Genomic DNA, 21,091 nt, shown 5'->3' on the forward strand with positions numbered 1-21,091 from the left:
AAACCTGTCCATTATTATAATCTATTTTTTTCTTTTTGCAAGAAACATATTTTTCTTTACACATTTTCCTTCTTTCATATAATCAACAACATCCATTTGTCTCTTTTAAAAATAAGAAAAACACCTTATAGGCCTACTGTACATTCTTTGGGCTGGCTTATCAGTGACACACACTCAAGAAAGGAACAAGACAGCATCACACTTCAGAATGATGCCTCACAAACACACACACACACACACGCACACACGCTTAAGATGATCTACATGATTTCTACTACAGTACATGGTGGGTAGTCAAAGTTGCAACTAGAATATAATCTGAGATCAGTTTGATGTGTTACTGTGGTATGTGTTGGGGTGTCGGTCATTTAACAACTCTGTGAGGCGTGTAGGGGGAAGGGACAAGCGCTGCATTGTTGAAAAACATCCTTTTTTTCTCCACTCACATCTATTTCCATATGAAAATATGGTTTGACAGTGACATGTTTAGCATGCTTGTACAAACACACACATTTTCTCACTCTCTTTTTTACTCACGCACACCTATTCAAGTTGAGCAGTCTCACACACGGGCTTCCAGAATACTCAGCCCAACCGGTGAGGAAAGTTTCTTGAATATTAAAATTTTCTTTATACTGCAACGCAAGAACTGATTGGCTATCGCAAGGGGCAACCAATACTGTTCCCCCTGAGAAATACAAGAACAACTCAGGAACAGCAGACACTATATTCTCCACACACGCACGCACATGCACGCACTCAAGGATGCAGAGTGGAACCTCCAAAGTCAAGCACCCCAGGAAGAATACAAAGTTCCAAAACATGTCGAACCATCAAACATCATGTGTGACGTCAGGTCATTACCAACGAGGGAAGAGAGCAAAAGTGTAATGACAAAATAGAACCAGAAATGAAAATACGTGATATCAATTGCATAAATGTTAACTTGACTAATGTAGATCACCACCCTGGCACATGATTTGCCTGACGACAACAAGAGAAGCTCGCCAACGACTAACTGATCTCGATCAATGTTATTTTGGAAGACTTTAAAACTTGTGAGTAAAACATTGTTACGAAACGGTTATATTATACAGTGATTGAAGGAATGTTTAAAAAGGCTTGTTGATGAAGCGTTAGTTGATTTTATGATGGCAAAAATTGAGGAAATCCATTTACTTTCCATTATTTCTTTCATGGGGTAAAAAGAAAGATTGGGAAAACTTGGAAGTGGAGTTTGACTTTGAAGGTTACACCAACACATTCTGGAAGAAAAACAAAAATCGCTCTACCAAATGTCAACTGTTCCTCCAATCCGAGGCTTTTGCGTTTGATATGGCTTACTAGTGTAGTGTGGAGGTCCCAACTGACCTGGTCCTGCTTTTTACTGCTGTATGAGAACTGAGGAACAATTGTAGTGAACTGCATGATTATTTTCTGAGGCCCAACAACGAGGAAGAGAAGCGTTAAACTGTGAACAACCAGGAGGCCGGGAGACAAATGTCCTATGTTGAGGTCTACAGGTCCAAATGAGGACCTCTGCCTTGTTTTCATTTGAAGAACGTGGGTCATATCATCATCATGGGCATCATCAGTCACCACACTCCTTGTGACTTTGAAACACGAGCTTCCGGTCTTCACGGGGACACAGTTTAACCCTTTCTGGTCTGGTTCCAGACTGAGGCAGAAACAAAACTTTCCACATTCCTGAGAGTACAAGTACCATCATGGCAACTTCACCCCTTTACTAAGTCAATTCATGTAAAACACAAAAGCGCACTCACACTCCCTAACAAACTGGCTCTCACGCACACAAGATAGAATTGTCACACAAAGAGTCATGCCACAGGTGACAAGCGACTAGGTCTCGGACAGTGATTTACTGTACACAACCACATCAAGTGCTAAAGTTTCATGAGGATATACTGTTTGTTACGTATAGGGCTCTCGGACTGTTCAAAAATAATCCCTTCTACATATATACACAAACGGGTTAGGGGTTAGCTCTTGTTGGAAAATATATATTTGGGTATGCATGCCTTTGCTGCTTAAAACGGGATTATGTCATTGGCACTTGGAATTACTAAACCTCCTATACGCGCAGTAATCATCCCGCAAACATTTCAGTTGGACTGTCATTAATATTTTTTTTTTGTGGCAAAGAGTTCAGAGGAAGAAAAACAACAACAAAAACAGACATTTTTTGTTTCAAGAGCGTCTTTTACAGAGGTCCTGCAAAATTAATTGCCAGATCAGAGCCGAAGCAGGAGGCCATTTTTTGCCTTTTACTGTGTATACTTTTCACACCGCGACCCCGCACAGGGTTTTATGAAAATAAAACGCGTGACATCAGAAGCCAGCGCGATAAAGAATACTTTGTCGAACAGCAACAATTGCTTTCAATGCAACGTGGCATTGCATGGATGCCTTACGCACGGTTGGTATCCCGCCACGGCTGTGATACGACTTCCAAAGGCAGAAAACTTGCGGGGTCGACTTTGTCATCCTCCCCGCCATTCCATGCCTTGCCCTTAGTACAGAAAAGGAACCCTTAGGGTGAATTTAACAGGCACCGTAAAAGGACTAACGTCGCAGTGCTTTAAAAACACTTGAGTTGCACGGAAAAAAAAGACCTCACTTCACCTTTTATCCCCCAACCAGACTATTATAAGCTAATTGTGGACTTTTGGGGAAAGTGGGGAAGGTTCATTTGAGGGGTTTCGTCAACACGCCAGGAAACACTTTGAACAAAGTAAAAATGTTTTTGTAAAGCAACTAATAAAAGCTTACACAGTTATTCTTTCCATGCGATCATATAAAATACTACATTTCCATTTCCTGTTATGCTATAATGGATATTTACACATTTTTCTTAATATCATACAGGAAATTTGTACAAGGTTAGACACACCTCCAACAGTCTTCTGTTACCGTGGCGATGAGGTGTATTCCAGAAACACAGCAGCCCCCTTCCAAGGGAAAACAGGGAGCTTGACGGGGGTTCATTTCTCCAGCTGTCACGCTTGTTGCTCTTTTGTAAGATCCTCGTGGGGAGGAAGATTTCCTCATTTCCTTGAACACATCTTTCAGATGAAAAAAGGTTTGCCAACCACACAACTAAAAGAAACATATGTGGCAGGTCCAACTAAGTGCCGCGTTGCCCTCCAGACCTTACTGCGGTTGGCTGCTGCCACTGTCAGTCCTGTGCGACGACGGCGCTTTCTGCTGTTTCTGGGGCTGAGGTTTGAGTTGCTGTGGATGCCTCTGGTGGTGGGATTGTTGCTGTTGTTGCCTTTGCTGTGATTGTTGTTGCTGCTGTTGTTGTTGTTGTTGTTGTTGTTGTTGTTGTTGTTGTTGTTGATGAGTTGTCTGAGTAAAGGTACCCTGCTGCTGAAGTGGGAAAGCTGCCTGCAGAATCAGCTGAGTGGATTGGTTACTATGGAGAAGGCGAGTGCCCTAAACAGAGAACAGGGGTACAAATATTAGAGCCCCTTTTTGATTAGTTAGTAGGTTGACAAATGTAAGTTGAAGTAGGCAAACAGGAAAGTTCGTTTATTTGTGTCGTTAAAAAAAGAGCAACTATTTAACTCATTCACTGCCATTCACAATTTGATTTGGGGAATTGAAAATATGACACACAGCGTCATTTCCAAATTTGTTCGGGTTTTGATTTTTCTTGCTGGGGTGCCGATAAAACGCGAGCTAGACCTTTTTTTGGTTAGTTGTTTTTTCACTTCAACAAGGGGGTAGCATTTTCCTTTTTACCCAGGTTAGCGCTTTGTTCTAGCTTCAGCTGTTGCTAAAGCATTATATAAACCAATATGTATGTATTGCATTGTATTTTGGACAGCCACCCTCATTTCAAGCTCATATAACTCCAGACCCATATAACTCAGGAATGATCTCTTTTTTTTCCTGTTGAAAGAAAAGAATCTAAGGTTAAGTACACTGTATATAACTCATTCATTGCCAGGCATGTGCAAAACTGTGTCAACTCCAGTGCCAAAGTTTGTTTATGTAGTCCTAAAACTCAATATTCTGTGGGTCCTGGAAATCAAGTGACAATGACAAAAACCCTGGCACTGGAGTGGACACATTTTTGAACATGTCTGGCAGTGAATGAGTTAAATAGATTTATTAAACATGTAAATACGATTCAAGGCAATTCTTACACTTTCCGTTAAAAAAAACAAGAGTAGATTGCACTAATGCATAAACAAACTAAACACAGTAAAGAGGGAAATTACCTGGTTTTAAGACACAATTAAAACTCTTGTTTCCAAATCAAATGGATTGAAAATGCCGTTCACATCATGCACCATTGCTGCCCCCTCGTGGTACCTGTAGGAATTGTTGCTGTTGCTGTTGCTGCCCCTGTTGGCCGCTTTGCGCCACAACAGCCGTCTGGTTGGACCCGTCAGTCTGACCCTGGGGAGGTTGCGCTGGTTGAAGGGTCAGTGTCTGTGTTTGTCCTCCCTGCTGAAAACGTGCAGGAGTTGAAACGGGAAAGAAGAGGAAAACAGTCAATTGACCTAGAAGAGCAACAGCCAATGCCTAAATATGAATCACATTGCAACGTGGTCCTTACTTGTTGCCCACCAAAAGGGTTATACGCGGTGACCACCTGGCCCATGAACATGGAGGTGGGAACCATAACTGCACCACAAGCCATTGGGGCTGTGACCAGTTTGGTCACCAGTTGCTGCCCTGCTGGAAATCTAATGTAGAAACCAAAATAAGAGCACTTCTTTTTCTAAACAAACGATAACATCTTATCTGAACGGACAAATGTACCGGATCTGACGGTCCTGTGTGAAGGTGGCCACGGTTGTGCCTTGCTGCGTGTTCTGTGGCAGACTAGTGCTGATCTGCAGCACGTTGTGCTGCGCGGGCTGGGAGATCATCATAGTATTGTACAGTTGGGTTGGCACAGAGTTCTGGGTCTGTGCCTGAGCCTGAGGGGGCTGCTGAGACTGCCGTTGAGTCTGCAGAAGGGGAAAAAGCCAAAAAAGAAACAACTATTCAGATTTTGGATCTAATTTCTCCATTTCGGAAAGTCTTATTTATCTTCTTCCAATGCAATGTGCAGACAGTCAACAAATCATTTGCGACAGCTTAAAGCCACAGAATGACAAAATGACTTGCAGCTGCATAGTTTGTATAGTTTTATGGGCCAGAGTTTGCATTGAATTCAAAACAATACAACACAATCCATCTTTATTTATATAGCAGAAATAAAATGTCTTTGGCTCTATTTTGAAAAAAAAAAAAAAAAAAAAAAAAAAAAAAAAAACTGAAATATGCGCTCTGTATTCCATGCACTCCTCCCCAAAAAAATGGAGAGGCATTGTTTCAGAACCAATGTTCCAATCTGATCAAGTGATCAGAAATGGAGATGTGATTTTTAATGTCGTCTGAAATAGACGTACATTTGTTGAAACAGAGCTGACAGCACGGCAAAATATTGTGCTGCAAATCGCGACAGCTGAACAAGTATGTCGCGGTACACTGTAGTGTAACTTTATTCCTGTAAGACTATTATGCCCAAAGTCTTACAGTGCGTTCATGAGGCACATACATTTACATCAACGCAAATGCCGGGCTTCTAAAAACATGTATCGTTCATAAATAGTTCATATCAACAAGCCCCATTGGTGACATGGGCAGGACACACAAAGTAAAGACCAAGTCACAGGTGAATTTTTGTCACGTAAAAGAAAAAGAAACAAAGGCAAAAAATGTCCGTCATTAGTCACAATTACAGGTATACATTGCCAGACGGGAAAATGGCGCAATTAACGACCTACCCCATGCAAAATACATTCACAAATATTTGACTACAAACCAAGGAAGAAATACTGAATAGTAGAATGTCAACGGCCCCAAAAAGTTATATGTCGTTAAATTTGTCAAGAATTTGCCATCTACAATCCAACAATAACATATCAAAGTCATTACTGGTGATAGTTGAACTTCTGAAGTCTCACTGGACTGTAAAACCTAAGTGAATATCTTTGCATATTATGCTTGTACAATTCAAGCAACAATTAAATAAAACACCACTAGGTGACAAGATCGGGCTGCTTAATGTGAGAGGAGAGCGGTTTGGACCAGTTTCATTTTACTTTTCTCACCAGAAGTTATTTTTTTCAATGGGAAACATTGCTCTAAACTAAAAAAACTCAGCAGTCAATAAGTGTCATGCAACAGATTGCATCCATGCTATGGATCGTCCACCATAAATGTGTTGGCTTTTGTGCACGGGCTTGTGTCCCACCTGCTGCTGGAGGCTTGGCTGAGGAGGAGGGGCCTGTTGGATAGTGAGAGGCTGTGATCCTGAATGCACAGGGTTGATTGCAGCTTGTGGGACTTGATTGGTCAGAGCAGTCGCCTGCTGGACCGGCGCCACCTGGGGAAGCTGCATGTTCATCGCTCCACCCTGCTGCTGCAACAACATCTGCAATGAGCAAACATTTATTTTCGATCCGAACATGAATGCATTGGATGAAAAAAGAAAAAAAAATGACAACATGATTTAGTGAAAAGGCTCAACTGTTGTCTGTGATGGAGGTTTCCAGGAGAACTAATGCATAAATGATGATTCTGCTTCTGGGTCAGACAAAGGCAGTTGCAACTGCGCAAATGTTTTCTGGCTTTATTCAAGAAAGCACTTCTCCAAATTTGGAAAATGTGGGCAGAAATATATCCTATCTTATTATGATGCAAAATAAACTGTACCTGGATACCCTGGCCCTGGACTCTCTGCAACTGTTCCTGGATGTTTCTTAGCTCATCCTGCTGCCGCTGAATGTTAGCCTGTATCATTCGGGTCCTTTGCTCTAGCTGCTCCTTCAGATGCTGCATCGCATTGACCTGTGCTGAGAACTCCATCACGGGCTGCAGAAGAGGAGAAAAGAAACAAATCCGTACAAAGAGAGTTGTGATGATAGCTTGATTGTATGTACGCATGATCGAGCAATGATTATTGACGCAGAGAAAAGAGCAAGGAAAGCAGTAGTGACTTGCCTGTACGTTTGACTGCAGTTGCTGTGGTTGCTGTTGTTGCTGCTGCTGCTGTTGCTGCTGCTGCTGCTGTTGCTGCTGCTGCTGTTGTTGTTGCTGTTGTTGCTGCAGTTGTTGATGCTGTTGCTGCTGAGTGATCATACTTGGAGTGACACTCTGCCCAGTAGTCTGAGAGCTCATGGACTGCTGGCATGGAAAAAACAATTACAAAATAAGTTAATGAATGTTGTCTTAAAAAAAAAAAAATAAATCTAATAAGATTAGCTATGCAGTGTCAGTTACATTTTGGTGTTTTTGGTTCATTTGGTCTCACCTGGCTGCTAATGGACGAGCGACGCTGTGAGGTCATATCCATCGTTGAAGCAAGAGATTGTCGTGGAGGCGTGGCTGTATCCATGTGTAATTTGGAGGCTGTAGGTGGACAAAAAGAGTCACTGACTAACTAAAAACCAAAAACTAAATAATACGATTGAGGTCACTGTTTACATTCTTTGTATTACAGACTATGGATTGCGCTTTTTACTATAATGAATAGAGTTGTGCACAATAAATGCAAAAAAATGAATTGTCACAGTTAAATGTCACTTCTACTCAATAGATAAACTAGTAAATTTCCCCATTTTACTATGATAGAGGCAGACATCAAGGCCATTCCATTGTAAAAGCCAATGTTTGTCTAATCTGGTCTGCAAAAGATAGTGTGTCACTTACAAGTGCAAGTGTTGTCTGATACATGCGATGAAGACTTGCGGGAACTTCGTGATGAGGTTGACGGTGTTCGGCTGCGGTCAAACCTTTCTAATGCCTCCTTGAGGCTGGATGTGTTCAGCTCTGAACCTGAGTCTTGGCTCTGTGTCAGGGACAAAAAAAGGAAATCAAAATCCGATTTGAACCTAAGTAATGTTACATTTTAATTATCCACTTAAAGGACAACCGACGTCTCCGGACAAGTTGTGTCCATAATTTGTAAAATGGCTTCAAATGACTTTTACTGAGCGTATTTTAATAAGATTCCACTGCATATTGCTGTATTTTACGTTTTAAGACTCACGCTGAATATTCAGGAAGTATTGTTTTTGAGTTGGTGACGAGCCCGTACGTGACGTCACTAAAGGAACGCCCCTGACCGAAAAAAAAAAAAAAAAAAAAAGACGTATTGTAGCGGTCCTTCCATCAAGTCAATGTATTTTGCTGTACTTGTTTGGTCTGGGGACCTCGTGTTGCACCCAAAAGCCGCCAGAAGAGGGCGTCCAAGTTCCATATAAGGAATTTATGAGCCTGTGGAAACGGAGGTGGCCACAGGAGGTCGCCATTTCGTGCCTCTTTTTCGGTGAGAAATTTCCCCTCAATGTTGCCTCATAATGGCACGGAATAAATTCTTTAATCGATTGCAAACATGTATGCTTTCCTCTTCAGAACTATTTGAATCGTATTCACAACTGGATGTGTAACAAGAAAGCATATTCTCTGAATCTGAAGCCATTGTTTTGATTCTCCAGCAATGCAAGACGTCTTGGCGTGACATCACCAACTGGGGGCGGGACTTTCTGAAAATGCCCAATTCGCAGCTCAATTTTTTACAGATTTTGGACAGTTTAAGTCCTTTTTATTTGTGTTTTGCATTTGAATAAAAATATCAAACTGCGTGAACTCGGTTGTCCTTTAAATTTGTTATGTTATGTCGCCAAATGTTTGTCTCAAAACAGCGACCGATAGGCGGTGTCCAAAGCCATAGTATCCGTTAACTGTATTAATACATATTAGTCAAGAAAATATTTCTCATTTGTGTTTATTGTGTTATTTTAATTTCACTGCAATATATTTATTTGAAGGTCAAGCTGAAATTGCTGACAAACATTATTTTTAAATCAATTTTATCAATTAATTATGTCTTGCTTTTGTTCAATGTAATGTATGTGATTGAATGAGGTACCAGGAAAAAAAAACATTTCACCTTATCCATCGTGACCTCAGGTTTGGACTCTTCAATACCCAGCTCTCTTCGCTGCTCTGCCCTCACTTCTGCATAGCTACAAAGATGATTTTTTTTTTTAGAAAGAAGAGATTGTTGAGTCAATACTGTTAGTGACCTCATTCTCGAGATTATCATTCAAGTAAAGAAGTCAAAAGGCAAGAGGTATTTTTTGCTTGTAATACCTGACTACAGTGTGGGTGCAGACAATAAACTCAGGCCGAGAGTTCCATTGGTGATAGGTGATGTAGTAGTGTGTCTGCAGCCAGATCCACTGTTGACCTTTCGTCAGGAAACGGTAATAACAAGACTTCCCTTTACCATACTGCATCACTGAGCAAAGAAAAGACAAATGGCGCAATAACAGATCTTTGAGCAAATGTACTTTGTACATGGACAGATTTTAGCATTACAAAGTGATTTTACAAGTGAGCCCTCACAGTGTTCGTGGCACTTAGCAAGGGTCTCCAGGTCGTCCACGTGATAATAGTCGTACCCTGAAGTTCCCAGAACCTCAAATGGTAAGTAGCCTATAATTGGTGGAGCTCTGAGAAAACCAAATGAAATCCATCAATTGTAGCACAAGAGTGGTTCCGTGTTTATACAATAATTGATCATGTAAAAAAAATGTATTATCTGATGATTGAAGAATCACACACATATAGTAGATGGTTGTTTACCTGTGGTCTAGAAAAAGGAATTTCCATTCCAAACTGTGACGAGACGTAAATTCTTCATTGGGCTCTTCCACTGTACACATCTCCTATGAAGATGATAAAAATAATATTTCAGCATTAATAAACATGCTATAGCATTTTCATCACATTTAATATTTGAGGGTGAATATATCTGAAACTACCTTGATAAACTGAGGTTTAGTTAGCCGTACAGTAGCCACGAAGCACACTTGGTCATCAAAGGCTGGCTGAAGAGAGCGCTGTAAAACCCCCGCCAGACCATTCCTTGTCACGTTAGGAACTAGGAAAGAACAGAAAGCTCAGACCATGTCAAATCAGATGAAAACAGCTGCTTCAAGCTACTTTGTCAAATATGTCATATACTGTACCATTGTTTAGCGACTTGAAATTCCCAATGAAGCTGACATATTCATAGATAGGAGCTTCTTTTGGATCAATTGACCCTCGGAGCATATGACAACAAAATTCCATGTAATTTTTACCTGGTGAGGGAAAAAAACATTTTTCTGTCAACTACATTCTCAAACATTTAGGGGCCAAAGTCTTGATAGAAGATGTACAGTGTGAACATCCATTCACTGAATAGATATGTGAATCAGTCGGCCATTGTGCAGCCTGACATACAATGTTTGCGAAAATTATATAATAGTCGAAAAATGAAATTCCAATACCCATACTTGATATGAAGTTGTATAAAATATCATAGTTGTGTGTTACTGACTCTTTAAATAATCTGATGTGAGGGTTTCTGGGTCGTTGGGGTGTGTGGACAAGGCTTTGTACACATCTGAGTGCTCGCCAACTGGCAGGAAGTTTAACAAATTCTGGTCCACCAGGTCCGCCTGCCAAGCCAAGAAAAAAAAGTCTAAATCCTTTTTTTACGGCAAATTCTTGCAATATAAAAAACAGAGGATCAAACGTTCTGTGCTATGGAGTCAGCTATGCAAATGCTGATCTTCCATGACAGTTACTATTTGCTAACAAGGGCTGCTAATGCGACCCAGTACACAGGAGTAAAAAGATTATCAATGACTTTATGATACCATATAACCTGGAATACTCACAGGAAGGTGTTCCAGTAATGAGGTGACACTTTCTGACACATAGAGGATATTTCCATCAGTCATTATTGCTATGAAGAAGCCATCCAGTGCCTGAAAATGTCAGGGAAAGACAAAACCAAACTCTTTACTATTGAACTACAACCATTGGAGTATCAGGTAGGTACGTTAAGCTGTGATCTTGAGTTGTGTATTTAGAATAAAACTTAAGTGAGATATCTTACCTCCAACATGAGCTGTGTGAACTCCTCATTGCTAAGAAACGGCGGCTTCCAGTCCTGTCTGATCTCACTGGACTCAGACTGGGCTGCGATTTCTAATTAGAAGAAAAAAATACATATATTTTGAGAGGGGGGAAGCCAGGGTGGGAAGATACAATAAAGAGAGAGAAATACAAGGTCTTAAAAAAGTACAAAAATACAACAACAACAAAAAGCCAGCACTGCCGCTGGAGGAATTTTGGGAAAATGTATCAATAGTGCAAAAAAGGTTAGAGTGAAAATAAGGCAGAATGATAATTAGCGGGCTTAAATACAGTAAAGTCTCGTTATATCGATATTTTATCGATAAAGGTATCGATTAGAAATAACGAGACTTTACTGTATAACAATATTTTTTGAAAGGTGCTTAGAAATAAAACATATTATAATTATTTAAATGAAGTCAGAGTAAAGTCATCAGGCCCGACTTTGGTAAAATGAAATCCATGCACACAGTGTAGAAATGTGTGTAATTTCATTTTTTGGCCAATGCAAATCTAGACCACCTTCTGTGACGTCTGGCAAAACTTTGTCGTACTGACAAAAGAGCTTTCAATGGGAGACAGTTTGAACATGGAACAATTAACACATCACATAGTACCGGTTTACAGGAGTTTTTTTTTTAACAACTCGCATCGCAAAATGAACTGATGCATTCTGGATCTGTCACAATAATAACATCAGGTGTTGATCAAGTTGTTATAATGAAGGTACCAGTAATCAGAGAGAGCATTGTTTAGGAAGCAGGAACATTTTGCTCTGTAATGCGTTGCTCAGAAAGAGGAAGTGAGGTGACTTGACCTTTGTGTTTACACAGGAAGTCGATACTTTTCTGCAGGATGGTGGACTTGTCCATCTTCCTGGTGTTGCCAGGCAACATGGTGCCAAGTTCCTTGATGAGGACATTGAACTGGTCTCTCCGTTTCTTCTCTGACTTGTTCCGGGAAACGCTACATTTCAAAGGCAGGGTAAGTTCAATATGTGAATAACTTTTAAGGTATAACTTGGGAATGTTATAGAGTCAGTACGTAATCAATAACCGTATTTCTAGTCAATTTACCGTTTTGCTTTGTCCTTTTCATCTTCTTCCATCAACCCATCAAAGATGCTACAATCATCCCTGAGTGAGGAAAAAAAGTGAGTTTTGTCTTGTTCGGATGAGTGACTACTGACTCTTGTACATTTGTTTTCCTGACTGGTCACACACTTGTGAGTGGATTGAAAGAAGATACTGTATGCATTGGCACTAATAGATAATGGGAGGATGTTAGCTAATGAGAATTCCTACATGCTACTGGCTGGTTTATTTTTGGGTCACACAGAAAGCGACGCAGACAGAGCAAGATTGAAGGAATGTGTTGTGCTTGCCAAGAAGGTTACCAGAGCATTTGGAAATCCAATTTGTCATCTTGGCCTTTTGAGCTTCCTTTCTTATAACCAAAATAAAAATGGTATTTTTTTTCGTTTCTGCTCAGGCTTTACTGTCATCATACTTGACACACGGTGTTTTCTTACATTCGAAGTAGAGAAAGTTTTCATCAACCACAAAAAGAATCCAATACAGATGTCATAAACTACCGTAATTTCCCAATAAAAAGACACCTTTTTTTTCCCCACCCCATCCGCCCAGCTAATAAAACAAACCATCCATAACTTAAAGGGAGTATAAGACACACAGGGCTTGAGAAAAAGAAAATAAATGTTGATATCTAGTGTTTGTAAAAAAGGTGACAATAAATGTCTAATTTATACATCATTATGATGCAATGTTGACAGAATTTTCCCACAAAACTTAGGCCCAATTAGCATGTTTCGTACATGTGGCGTGCACCACTTCAGGCCTTGCGGTACTTGTTGTTTATCCTCCAAGCCTCACATAGTTTTGAGAAGTATGCTCAAGAAAGGTTGTCTGTTATATAAGTACGACACCACCAGAACATAATAGACTCAAAGTATGTATTATACTGTTTTGCATGACTAAAAATACAGCACAGTGTCTGTCACACATTCTATGTATGCTATAACCTACCCAATGCTTGATGTCATGGTGGCTGCTGCTCAGGGCTGTGGTTGTGGTGACTTGCTTTTTAGGCGTGAGGTAGGCATTTGGAAGTCCACCTTGAAGGGGATGGAGGGAAACATGTATTAACTTAGTTTGATTTAACATTAAGAATGCAATTACGATGATGAAAAAAAAAAAAAAGTGTCAATTGAAGCAATTGAGGGATTTTAGTTTGGTCAAAAACAATAACGCACACAAAGTGTAAAGCAGCAATCCCAATAGAATGTCTCAACTTAGGCAGCTTCCCCAGAACAACATACTAGATGTATACAATTCTTCACTATATAAGTGATGACAACTCAAGTACTGTTAAAAATAAATGTAATAAATTAAAAATGTCTCGAAAATTCACATCACTGCCTAGTTGACAATACATATACCTTTTGTTCAGCCCTGGTACTGACAAAAAGAAAAACTATCAGTTCAGGCATGCTAGCAAAGCAATGTTTTAAATCATATTCAAACATTTTTCCACCCGTCCATTCATTTTCGGATCCGGTTATCCTCATAAAGGTCGCGGGGTGAGCTGGACCCTATCCCAGCTGCCTTCAGGAAGTAGGCAGGGTAAACACTTAACTGGGTGCCAGCCAATCGCCAGGGCACACATACATGAACAACCATCCGGGCTCACACATACACCGAAAGCCAATTTAGAGTATTCAATTAATTTGTAATGTGGGATGAAAATAAAGTACCCGAAGAAAACCCCCACGGGGATGGGAAGAACATGCAAACTCCACACAGGGACGCCGGAGCCTGAATCGAACAGCTCCAGGTTGTTCTCCACCTACTGGCAGAAGACAGCTAGGATAGGCTCCAGCATGCCCCTGTGATGGATGGATGGAGCCTGCTGACGTGCACTCCTTATACTCAAGAGATGGTGGCGAAAAAAAAGGAGGTAGTGTCGTCAGTTATTTGGAATTCGTTCGGGTTTCCAATGTCTGACAATAACCAACAGTCCATTGCAAAGTATGTTTAAAGACTGTTGAAACCAAAGCGAGTAGCACAAAATTGAAAACTCACACTACAAAAGAGACTATGACAAGCAATTATGAAATAGACCACAATGAAGATTGCCTGAGATGTATTCAGTTGAGAATTCAATTGAGGTGATATATTTGTAAAAGCAGTCATTTATACACACGCTGATCCACTTCGGGGGAGGTTAGCAGCATTTGCGATCAACTAGATACCATGTAACTGTAGTGCTATACACGGAATGGTTATTGTGATTTACATCAACAAAATTTCTTTTTATTGGGGGGTAGAATCATGTATTTAGTGCCCTGCGATTGACTGGCAACCAGTTCAGGGTTTACCCTCTCAACTGCCTGAAGATGGCTGGGATAGGCTGCAGCGCCCCTGACCCTTATAATGATGAGCGAATTATAAAATGGATAGATGGATGGATCTTGTGTTGATGTTATATTTAGTGACAATTTCATTGTTTCAAATAGTATTAATCCCAAAGGCAATTTTTCATGAATTGATGGTCAATTTTCAGGATTATGTGCCGAATTGTCATTGTGCATTTTATATATGGGTTTGATGATTACAAATGTGTCTATACTTTAAAATAAAGCAATTTGGCATATTCCACAAAAAAATAACACATGCTATTACATTTATTTACCTTGAAGTGACTTGCATAATTTGCAAACTAATTACGACTACTGATGACTAACTATTCTAAGTGAAGCCTTTAGCATGTGTGCATTTGTGTGTTCACTCACCCCACTGAAGCTCATGCACGGTGTGAGTTAATGTCTTTTGTTTTTCCAGGGTTTTAAGGATAGGGTTAGATGTCAGAAGCCGAAGGACATCAGGGGTCACCAGACCATGGTAAAGCCATAGTGGCCATCAAACCTGCAGGAAAAACCTGAAGTTGACACTGAGGGTCAGCCTGGGGTCAGCTGTCATTTGATCGTTCAAAATCGGGCTACAGATATAGTAACTGAAATGTTGAGCACTACTTTGTATACCGAAGAAAACATACCAACGTGAAAAAGGTGACAAGAAAAGCTTTTTTCATTCAAACTTAGTCTTAATTTTTTTCGAACAAAAACAATGACTAGACCGTCGACTGAGGGAAAAAAAGCATTTTGTTGGTGCCCTCCATGTACTGTACATCAATGCTGGAAATAAATAATTTGTCATTCTTCTATACTGTGCTCTCGAGAAGTATTGTGGAGTGAAGTGACCTAGTTGTGGAAAAAATGGATGATTCTAAACTGTCAACTTACTCAGTCACTGGAATGCCCCTTTGAGGCCGAGCCTGTTTTAGAGGCTATCCTGAGAGCTTACAGAGCTTACAGATCTTTTTGTGTGAGCCACACCTCGCCTGCAACACACACACAAAAAGCGTGTCAAAAAAACCATGAGACCTGTGCTCACTCTTTGACTTGCATGCAAATGGTAGAGGCTAACATTGGGTTGATTCAAAGAAGAAAAACAAAATAGCCCGGCAACATTGGTGTGCACCTATTTTGGTATTTTCAACATTAATAATATAATAAACGGTATAATATTAATATTTATTAAATACAGTAAAGTCTCGTTATATCGATATTCAAGGGAGTCCGAAAAAATATCGATATAACCGGGACTATCGATATATCCGACCCTGTTTGCATGTAATTTTCTCCGTGCGTGCATAGAAATAGTATCGATATAACCGGGAATATCGATATATCCGATATCGATATAACGAGACTTTACTGTAGTAAGTCATATGACATGAGAAAAACCTCATATTCGCACTGTAGCTAGGGCAATTGAACAAATTCAAAGCAACACAAATATTCATCATAAATGATCAGATGTTTTTATGTAATTGTATCAACTTTTTGAAAATGTAGTATAACCCTTGCAGGATGTAATTGTAATGCTATTAGCAAATCGTATTTGCATGTTTGACTAGTGATGCCTGGCTATAGACTGAAGGAGCATGCGCACTGTTGCAAGTCAGTCTGATGAGAGCCTACGAGAGCCACACATGTCAATTGCCTTCTCCCTCTAACCAACACAGCCGTCCTAATAAAGAACCTCAACTCCATCCAGAAGTTGTATCCTTTACCGAACCCGCTTACACAAAGCAACACATGGTGTCAGAATTGGTCTGGAAGATAAGAGGACGATAAAAGGACTTGGAACGGAAGATTCTACGGAGGAAAGACATTGAGCACAAACCCCCGGCAGAAAATGGCAAAAATGGAAGCAATAACATCTGAAATGGCCCAATATGAAAGAAGTCAAACCTCGACATCTTCCAACATAGTTCTTGTACTCTGACACAAGGATAATTGCATCAAGTAATTAGAAACACTTTTCCGAAGCAATGCCAAACAACAAATTCAAAAAACAGGAGCACAACTCTGTACGTATTAGACTTTAGAAATTACTTTTTTACTATAACTTGGATGACTGGGAATCGACATGTCATCAAGGAAAAGTTCAATTTTTGGCAAGCCCGCTGGTGATTCTTATTGATAGTGTACTCAGTTCTGAGTGATTTAGGCAACTGCAGGATTATGCTAAGGATAACATATTTGATGGAAAACTGATGAAATATTTACTCACATTTTAATAGCGGATGATGCTTCAACCTTTCCGGTAGAAATACACTTCCTTCACGATTAAAATCTCCCGTGTTGCAGTCATTCACACCGTGTCTGCTACTACTGGACTACTACTAAGCAATGGCCATAACTCGTTTAAAACCCTACTTTAATAACAGTGAAGACGTATGATGTGTACACGTTGGCAACAAAAGACATTTTTCAAGCAATGATTTAAACTCCGCCGATGAATGAGTGGAAGTTTTACAGCAACCATCTTGACCCTGGAGTGGCTGCACTTTGGGAAGCGCTACTATGACCTACTGTACAGTAATCCTCATGGCTAAGCTTTTATTTCATTGAGCCATTCTTTACAATGGACAAACGTGAAATAAACAGTACGGCAAATTTATACCGTATCGCACAACTCGACAACGAGTGAATAAAACAATAAGCATATGTGCCACAGGTGTTCGTTATACAACCGGGAAGGCAACCCACATACTGTAGCTAGCTAAAATGCTAACTAAGCTTTGCTACCGAAACCTGATAATTTAGCTAACTCGATTCTTGATACTGTTACACTCACGAACGCCACCGACACGACAAACGACGCGTTCGTTTGAACATTTTTTTTAAACATTTTGGGCAGCATATCACAGCAAAACTGGCTGTGAGCTCCAAGCTGTCACGCAACAACTGAGAACCAAATTATTCCGTAAAATACCACAAACACTACCGCGCGCCAAGCTCACCATATCTCACGTCTTGGGAACAACATTTACGTCCGTTAAAAAGCAAATATGGGAATAGTGGAAACATTTACGCGGCAGATGTATGGATGTGTGCGCGCGGACACACACACACACACGCAAACACGCACACACGAATGTAAACATATATCTGTGTCTATATCTATCTATATATCTATCTATATATGAATATATACATACATTACATACTAACACGCACGCGCCACGAGCGGTTACGCACGTCCTCACACTCATACACGCGCGCACACACACACACACACACACACGGAAACTGAGGCGCGTAGAGACACAAGGCTGCTGAGAATGTGGGTCACTGGGCCTTGCTCGCCCTCCAGCGTGCGGAAACAGTTCCCGAGCCTCCGCTGCAGTCGGACAGCTTCCGCGCCTCTTTCCCACTCGCATACACGCAAGCAAACACCGAACAAAACGATATCTATCCGCCGCAACAAAGAGCCTCACCTCGCCGAGCGTTCGACAGCGAAGCCTGTTGTTGTGCGGTTCGCTCGTAGTCTTGCATCGAGAGGGGCCGGCGGGGGCCAAGAGGACTCCGGCTTGGGGAGAAAAACAGGAGGCCTACTTCATACTACGCCGTACAGTCATGCGCAATAGAGACAGTAGGGCGCACTATTTGGCAAGTACTGTACACAAGCATCCAAGTCGGAGACCGCTGAGGGAGCGTCACCGCGGGAAATGACTGCGTGTTTTTCCTCCCCACTCTTTTTTTGGTAACGATTACAATGATGATTTATTTTATATATATATATATATATATATATATATATATATATATATATATATATATATATATATATATATATATATATATATATATATAGTAAAGTCTCGTTATATCGATATTCAAGGGATTCCGAAAAATATCGATATAATCGGGACTATCGATATACACGACCCTGTTTGCATGTAATTTTCTCCGTGCGTGCATAGAAATAGTATTGATATAACCGGGACTATCGATATATCCGATATCGATATAACGAGACTTTACTGAGAGAGAGAGAGAGAGAGAGAGAGAGAGAGAGAGAGAGAGAGAGAGAGAGAGAGAGAGAGAGAGAGAGAGAGAGAGAGAGACAACACCTTTCAAAACTGTCACTCTCTAAAGACACAACAGTCACGGGATTAGAACTTTTTTCCTGCTATATATACTGTGTTCATTGATTATGATGTTTTAAGCACATTCAATTATATATTTTTGATTCAGAGCAAATGCAGCATAATATTATTGGGCATGGTCGTAAAATATTTTAGACTGATACACTAATAAGGGTAAAATTTCATGAAAATCTTGAAAATTTGACTGAGCCCTGAGACTCCAGAGCTGAAAATGTGCCCGACTCAGGCCTTGAATACAGCACAAATGTCGTTAAACCAATACAATCGACTGTACTGGATTGAAACACTAAATAAATGAGGGAAAGTGGCATACAAAATGAGGGTGAAATCTTGATACAATGCCTCTGACAACAATACTCAACACATCTCCTCACACGATGTTGATCATATTGTTCAACTATTTGTGAAAAAGATGTTTCCAATACCCACTTAAAACATCAATGTAATATTTGAGTAGTTTTTACTGGCCTTTGAGTTCAAAACTAGTTATTCATCAGTTTATCTGTATACATGTATATGTAATATGCGATGATTCAATATTAATTTGAGTTTGAAGTCATAACAGCCCCTGCAAAGGAAACCACAACTGTACAATATGGGCCAAAACAAAAATTAAGCTTGTCACCTCTTTGCAAAGAATCATGGCACGATGAATTGATGGGGTTCAATGTCCTGATCAGTAAGTACAATAAACCACATACGTTATGTATGAGATTCAACACGTTTCCCTCCCTGGCTACTTCCTGCTTGTACTCGCTCACCTTTCCATCTCAGACGCAAAAAGCCTTTCAACCATCAGGACCAACAACAATAATAATAAAAGCACTTAGCGGTGGAGCGACCCATTGTTATTTTCACAAATGTGACAAATCCAATGGAGCCACATTGCTTTAAGGCCACAAATCAAATCAGGTCATTTTGTCTTGTTCATTCCAGTGGGGCTCACTCTCTTTCAATTTAGGATCATATTTCCCATATAAGTGAAACTAAAGAAATGATCAATGCGTTCTGTTGTGTTCTCTGTATATCAAGCAACATCTCGCAGCCTCGTCGTTAAGCGTAGCATCGTTTACATCCTTATAAGGGGAGCGCTTCATCCCATACCTGTGCTCAAGGAGAGAGCCAATGACTCGTGAGGTTAATGGGAGGCATGCAAAGTGCTTTGGGAAATCCATTTCCCACACAACAAGCGTTTAATCACAGTGAAACACTGGGCATTGTGCCACGTCATGTAAGAATGTCAATATGGGAGTGAGTGGAACGGAGACAGAAAGACCAAGGGTGGAACTTTACAGTGAGTGCTTGAGTGAAAAAGATGGAGCATATAATGTTGTCTTGTGTGACACTGTACAGTTTCAATCAGTGACAGCACAGTCTGAAATTAAGCCCTTTCGAGTGGTGGCCCGGTCAGCCCTATCAGATATCTGATTGATGGCTGTTTTTGTTTTCAGTGACTTAAAGTTTTGCACTGGCCCATAATGGCCACCTTCTGAGAGTTGCATGACAGTGTCACACACAATTTATTCGGAAATTGAAAATATGATGTAGAGCGCCATTCCTGAATTTGTTGGGGTTTTGTTTTTTTCTTGCTGGGGTGCCGATAAACCACTGGCCAGAGCTCTGGCAATGTTTTTTCCCTTCCGCGAAGTGGTAGCATTTCCCTTTTTTCCATGTTAGCGCTTTGTTCTAGCTTAAACTGTTGTTAAAGCGCTATATGAACCAATATGTATGTATTGCATTGGATTTTGGACAGCCGTCCTCATTTCAAGCTCATATAACTCCAGATCCATATAATTTAGGAATTTACTCTTTTTTTCTGATGAAAGAAGAGAGCCTAAGGTTTCTTACACTACATTGAATGTTTATGTAGTCCTAAAAGTCAATATTCTGTGGGTCCTGGAATCAAAGTGACAATGACAAAAGCTCTGGCACTGGAGGGGACACATTTTGCACATGTCTGGCAGTGAATGAGTTAAAAGCATTTTTTGGTCATTTTAAGTCATCACTGTTTTACAGCAATCACTCATTTTTAATGGTTAATGGAGACCAGGGCCACTGCGATAGGCGAAAATCCGCAAAGTAGAGTTATCTAATAAAAAACCACGTTCATTTATGAGCTCCTTTCAAAACCCTCAAGGTCACTTTACAGTCACGGGATAAGTTTTTCTGTGGGTGAGCAGCTGCAGCCACATGTGCCAGCGTTCACTCAACCCGGAACTAACTGAAATAAATAGAAAGCGAGCTAGCTAGCTAATAGAAAGCTAATAGATAGCAAATAGATAGATAGCCAGCTATATAACCAATAGATAACTAGCTAGATAGCTAGCCAGCCAGATAGCTAATAGATAGCAAGCTAGAAAGCTAGCCAGCCAGATAAGCATAAAGCTAATAATTAGCTAGCTAGATAGTCAGCCAGCTTGATAGCTAATAAAACCGATGAACAGTTTCGCCGCATTATATGCGAAACGAAAGTGGAAATGTAGATGTCTGGTCTGACGTGAATTTCATCCCCCAGACTGAATGAGCCCACCAATTTTCAAAAAGTGTCCTTGAG

The 21,091-nt window shown here is 40.4% G+C and overlaps 1 protein-coding gene across 7 annotated transcripts; it reads right to left on the bottom strand.

Moving 5' to 3' along the window:
- Positions 1-1,401: 1,401 nt before the first annotated feature.
- Positions 1,402-18,022, bottom strand: clockb (clock circadian regulator b). Of its 7 annotated transcripts, none has more exons than XM_089007206.1 (24): positions 17,866-18,022; positions 15,320-15,417; positions 14,810-14,942; positions 13,044-13,132; positions 12,075-12,134; positions 11,816-11,964; positions 10,979-11,070; positions 10,758-10,847; positions 10,415-10,535; positions 10,062-10,175; positions 9,855-9,973; positions 9,676-9,758; positions 9,436-9,542; positions 9,181-9,328; positions 8,978-9,053; positions 7,735-7,873; positions 7,337-7,434; positions 7,027-7,209; positions 6,739-6,897; positions 6,278-6,457; positions 4,795-4,985; positions 4,589-4,718; positions 4,342-4,479; positions 1,402-3,456 (listed from the first exon to the last, which is right to left on the bottom strand). In XM_089007206.1, the coding sequence occupies exons 4-24, from the start codon at positions 13,058-13,060 to the stop codon at positions 3,172-3,174; spliced, it is 2,679 nt and encodes an 892-aa protein (XP_088863332.1). In that variant the 5' UTR covers positions 13,061-13,132; positions 14,810-14,942; positions 15,320-15,417; positions 17,866-18,022; the 3' UTR covers positions 1,402-3,171. The 7 variants fall into 7 exon arrangements, with proteins under 7 accessions (XP_088863332.1, XP_088863335.1, XP_088863336.1 ...); XM_089007209.1 differs by having other exon boundaries at positions 7,027-7,206; positions 14,810-14,955; XM_089007210.1 differs by having other exon boundaries at positions 6,278-6,445; positions 14,810-14,955.
- Between the last annotated feature and the right edge of the window lie 3,069 nt (positions 18,023-21,091).

The sequence above is a fragment of the Hippocampus bargibanti genome, linkage group LG10 (assembly GCF_051943395.1).
Source record: "Hippocampus bargibanti isolate YZ-2025 linkage group LG10, ASM5194339v1, whole genome shotgun sequence".
Taxonomy (NCBI): domain Eukaryota; kingdom Metazoa; phylum Chordata; class Actinopteri; order Syngnathiformes; family Syngnathidae; genus Hippocampus; species Hippocampus bargibanti.

Excerpts from the sequence above, each read along its gene's own strand:
- clockb (XM_089007206.1), bottom strand. Across the intron at positions 11,071-11,815 it reads CTTCCTGTGTAAACACAAAG|AAATCGCAGCCCAGTCTGAG; the intron begins GTCAAGTCACCT and ends TCTTCTAATTAG. Across the intron at positions 4,986-6,277 it reads AGCCAAGCCTCCAGCAGCAG|ACTCAACGGCAGTCTCAGCA; the intron begins GTGGGACACAAG and ends CCCCTTCTGCAG.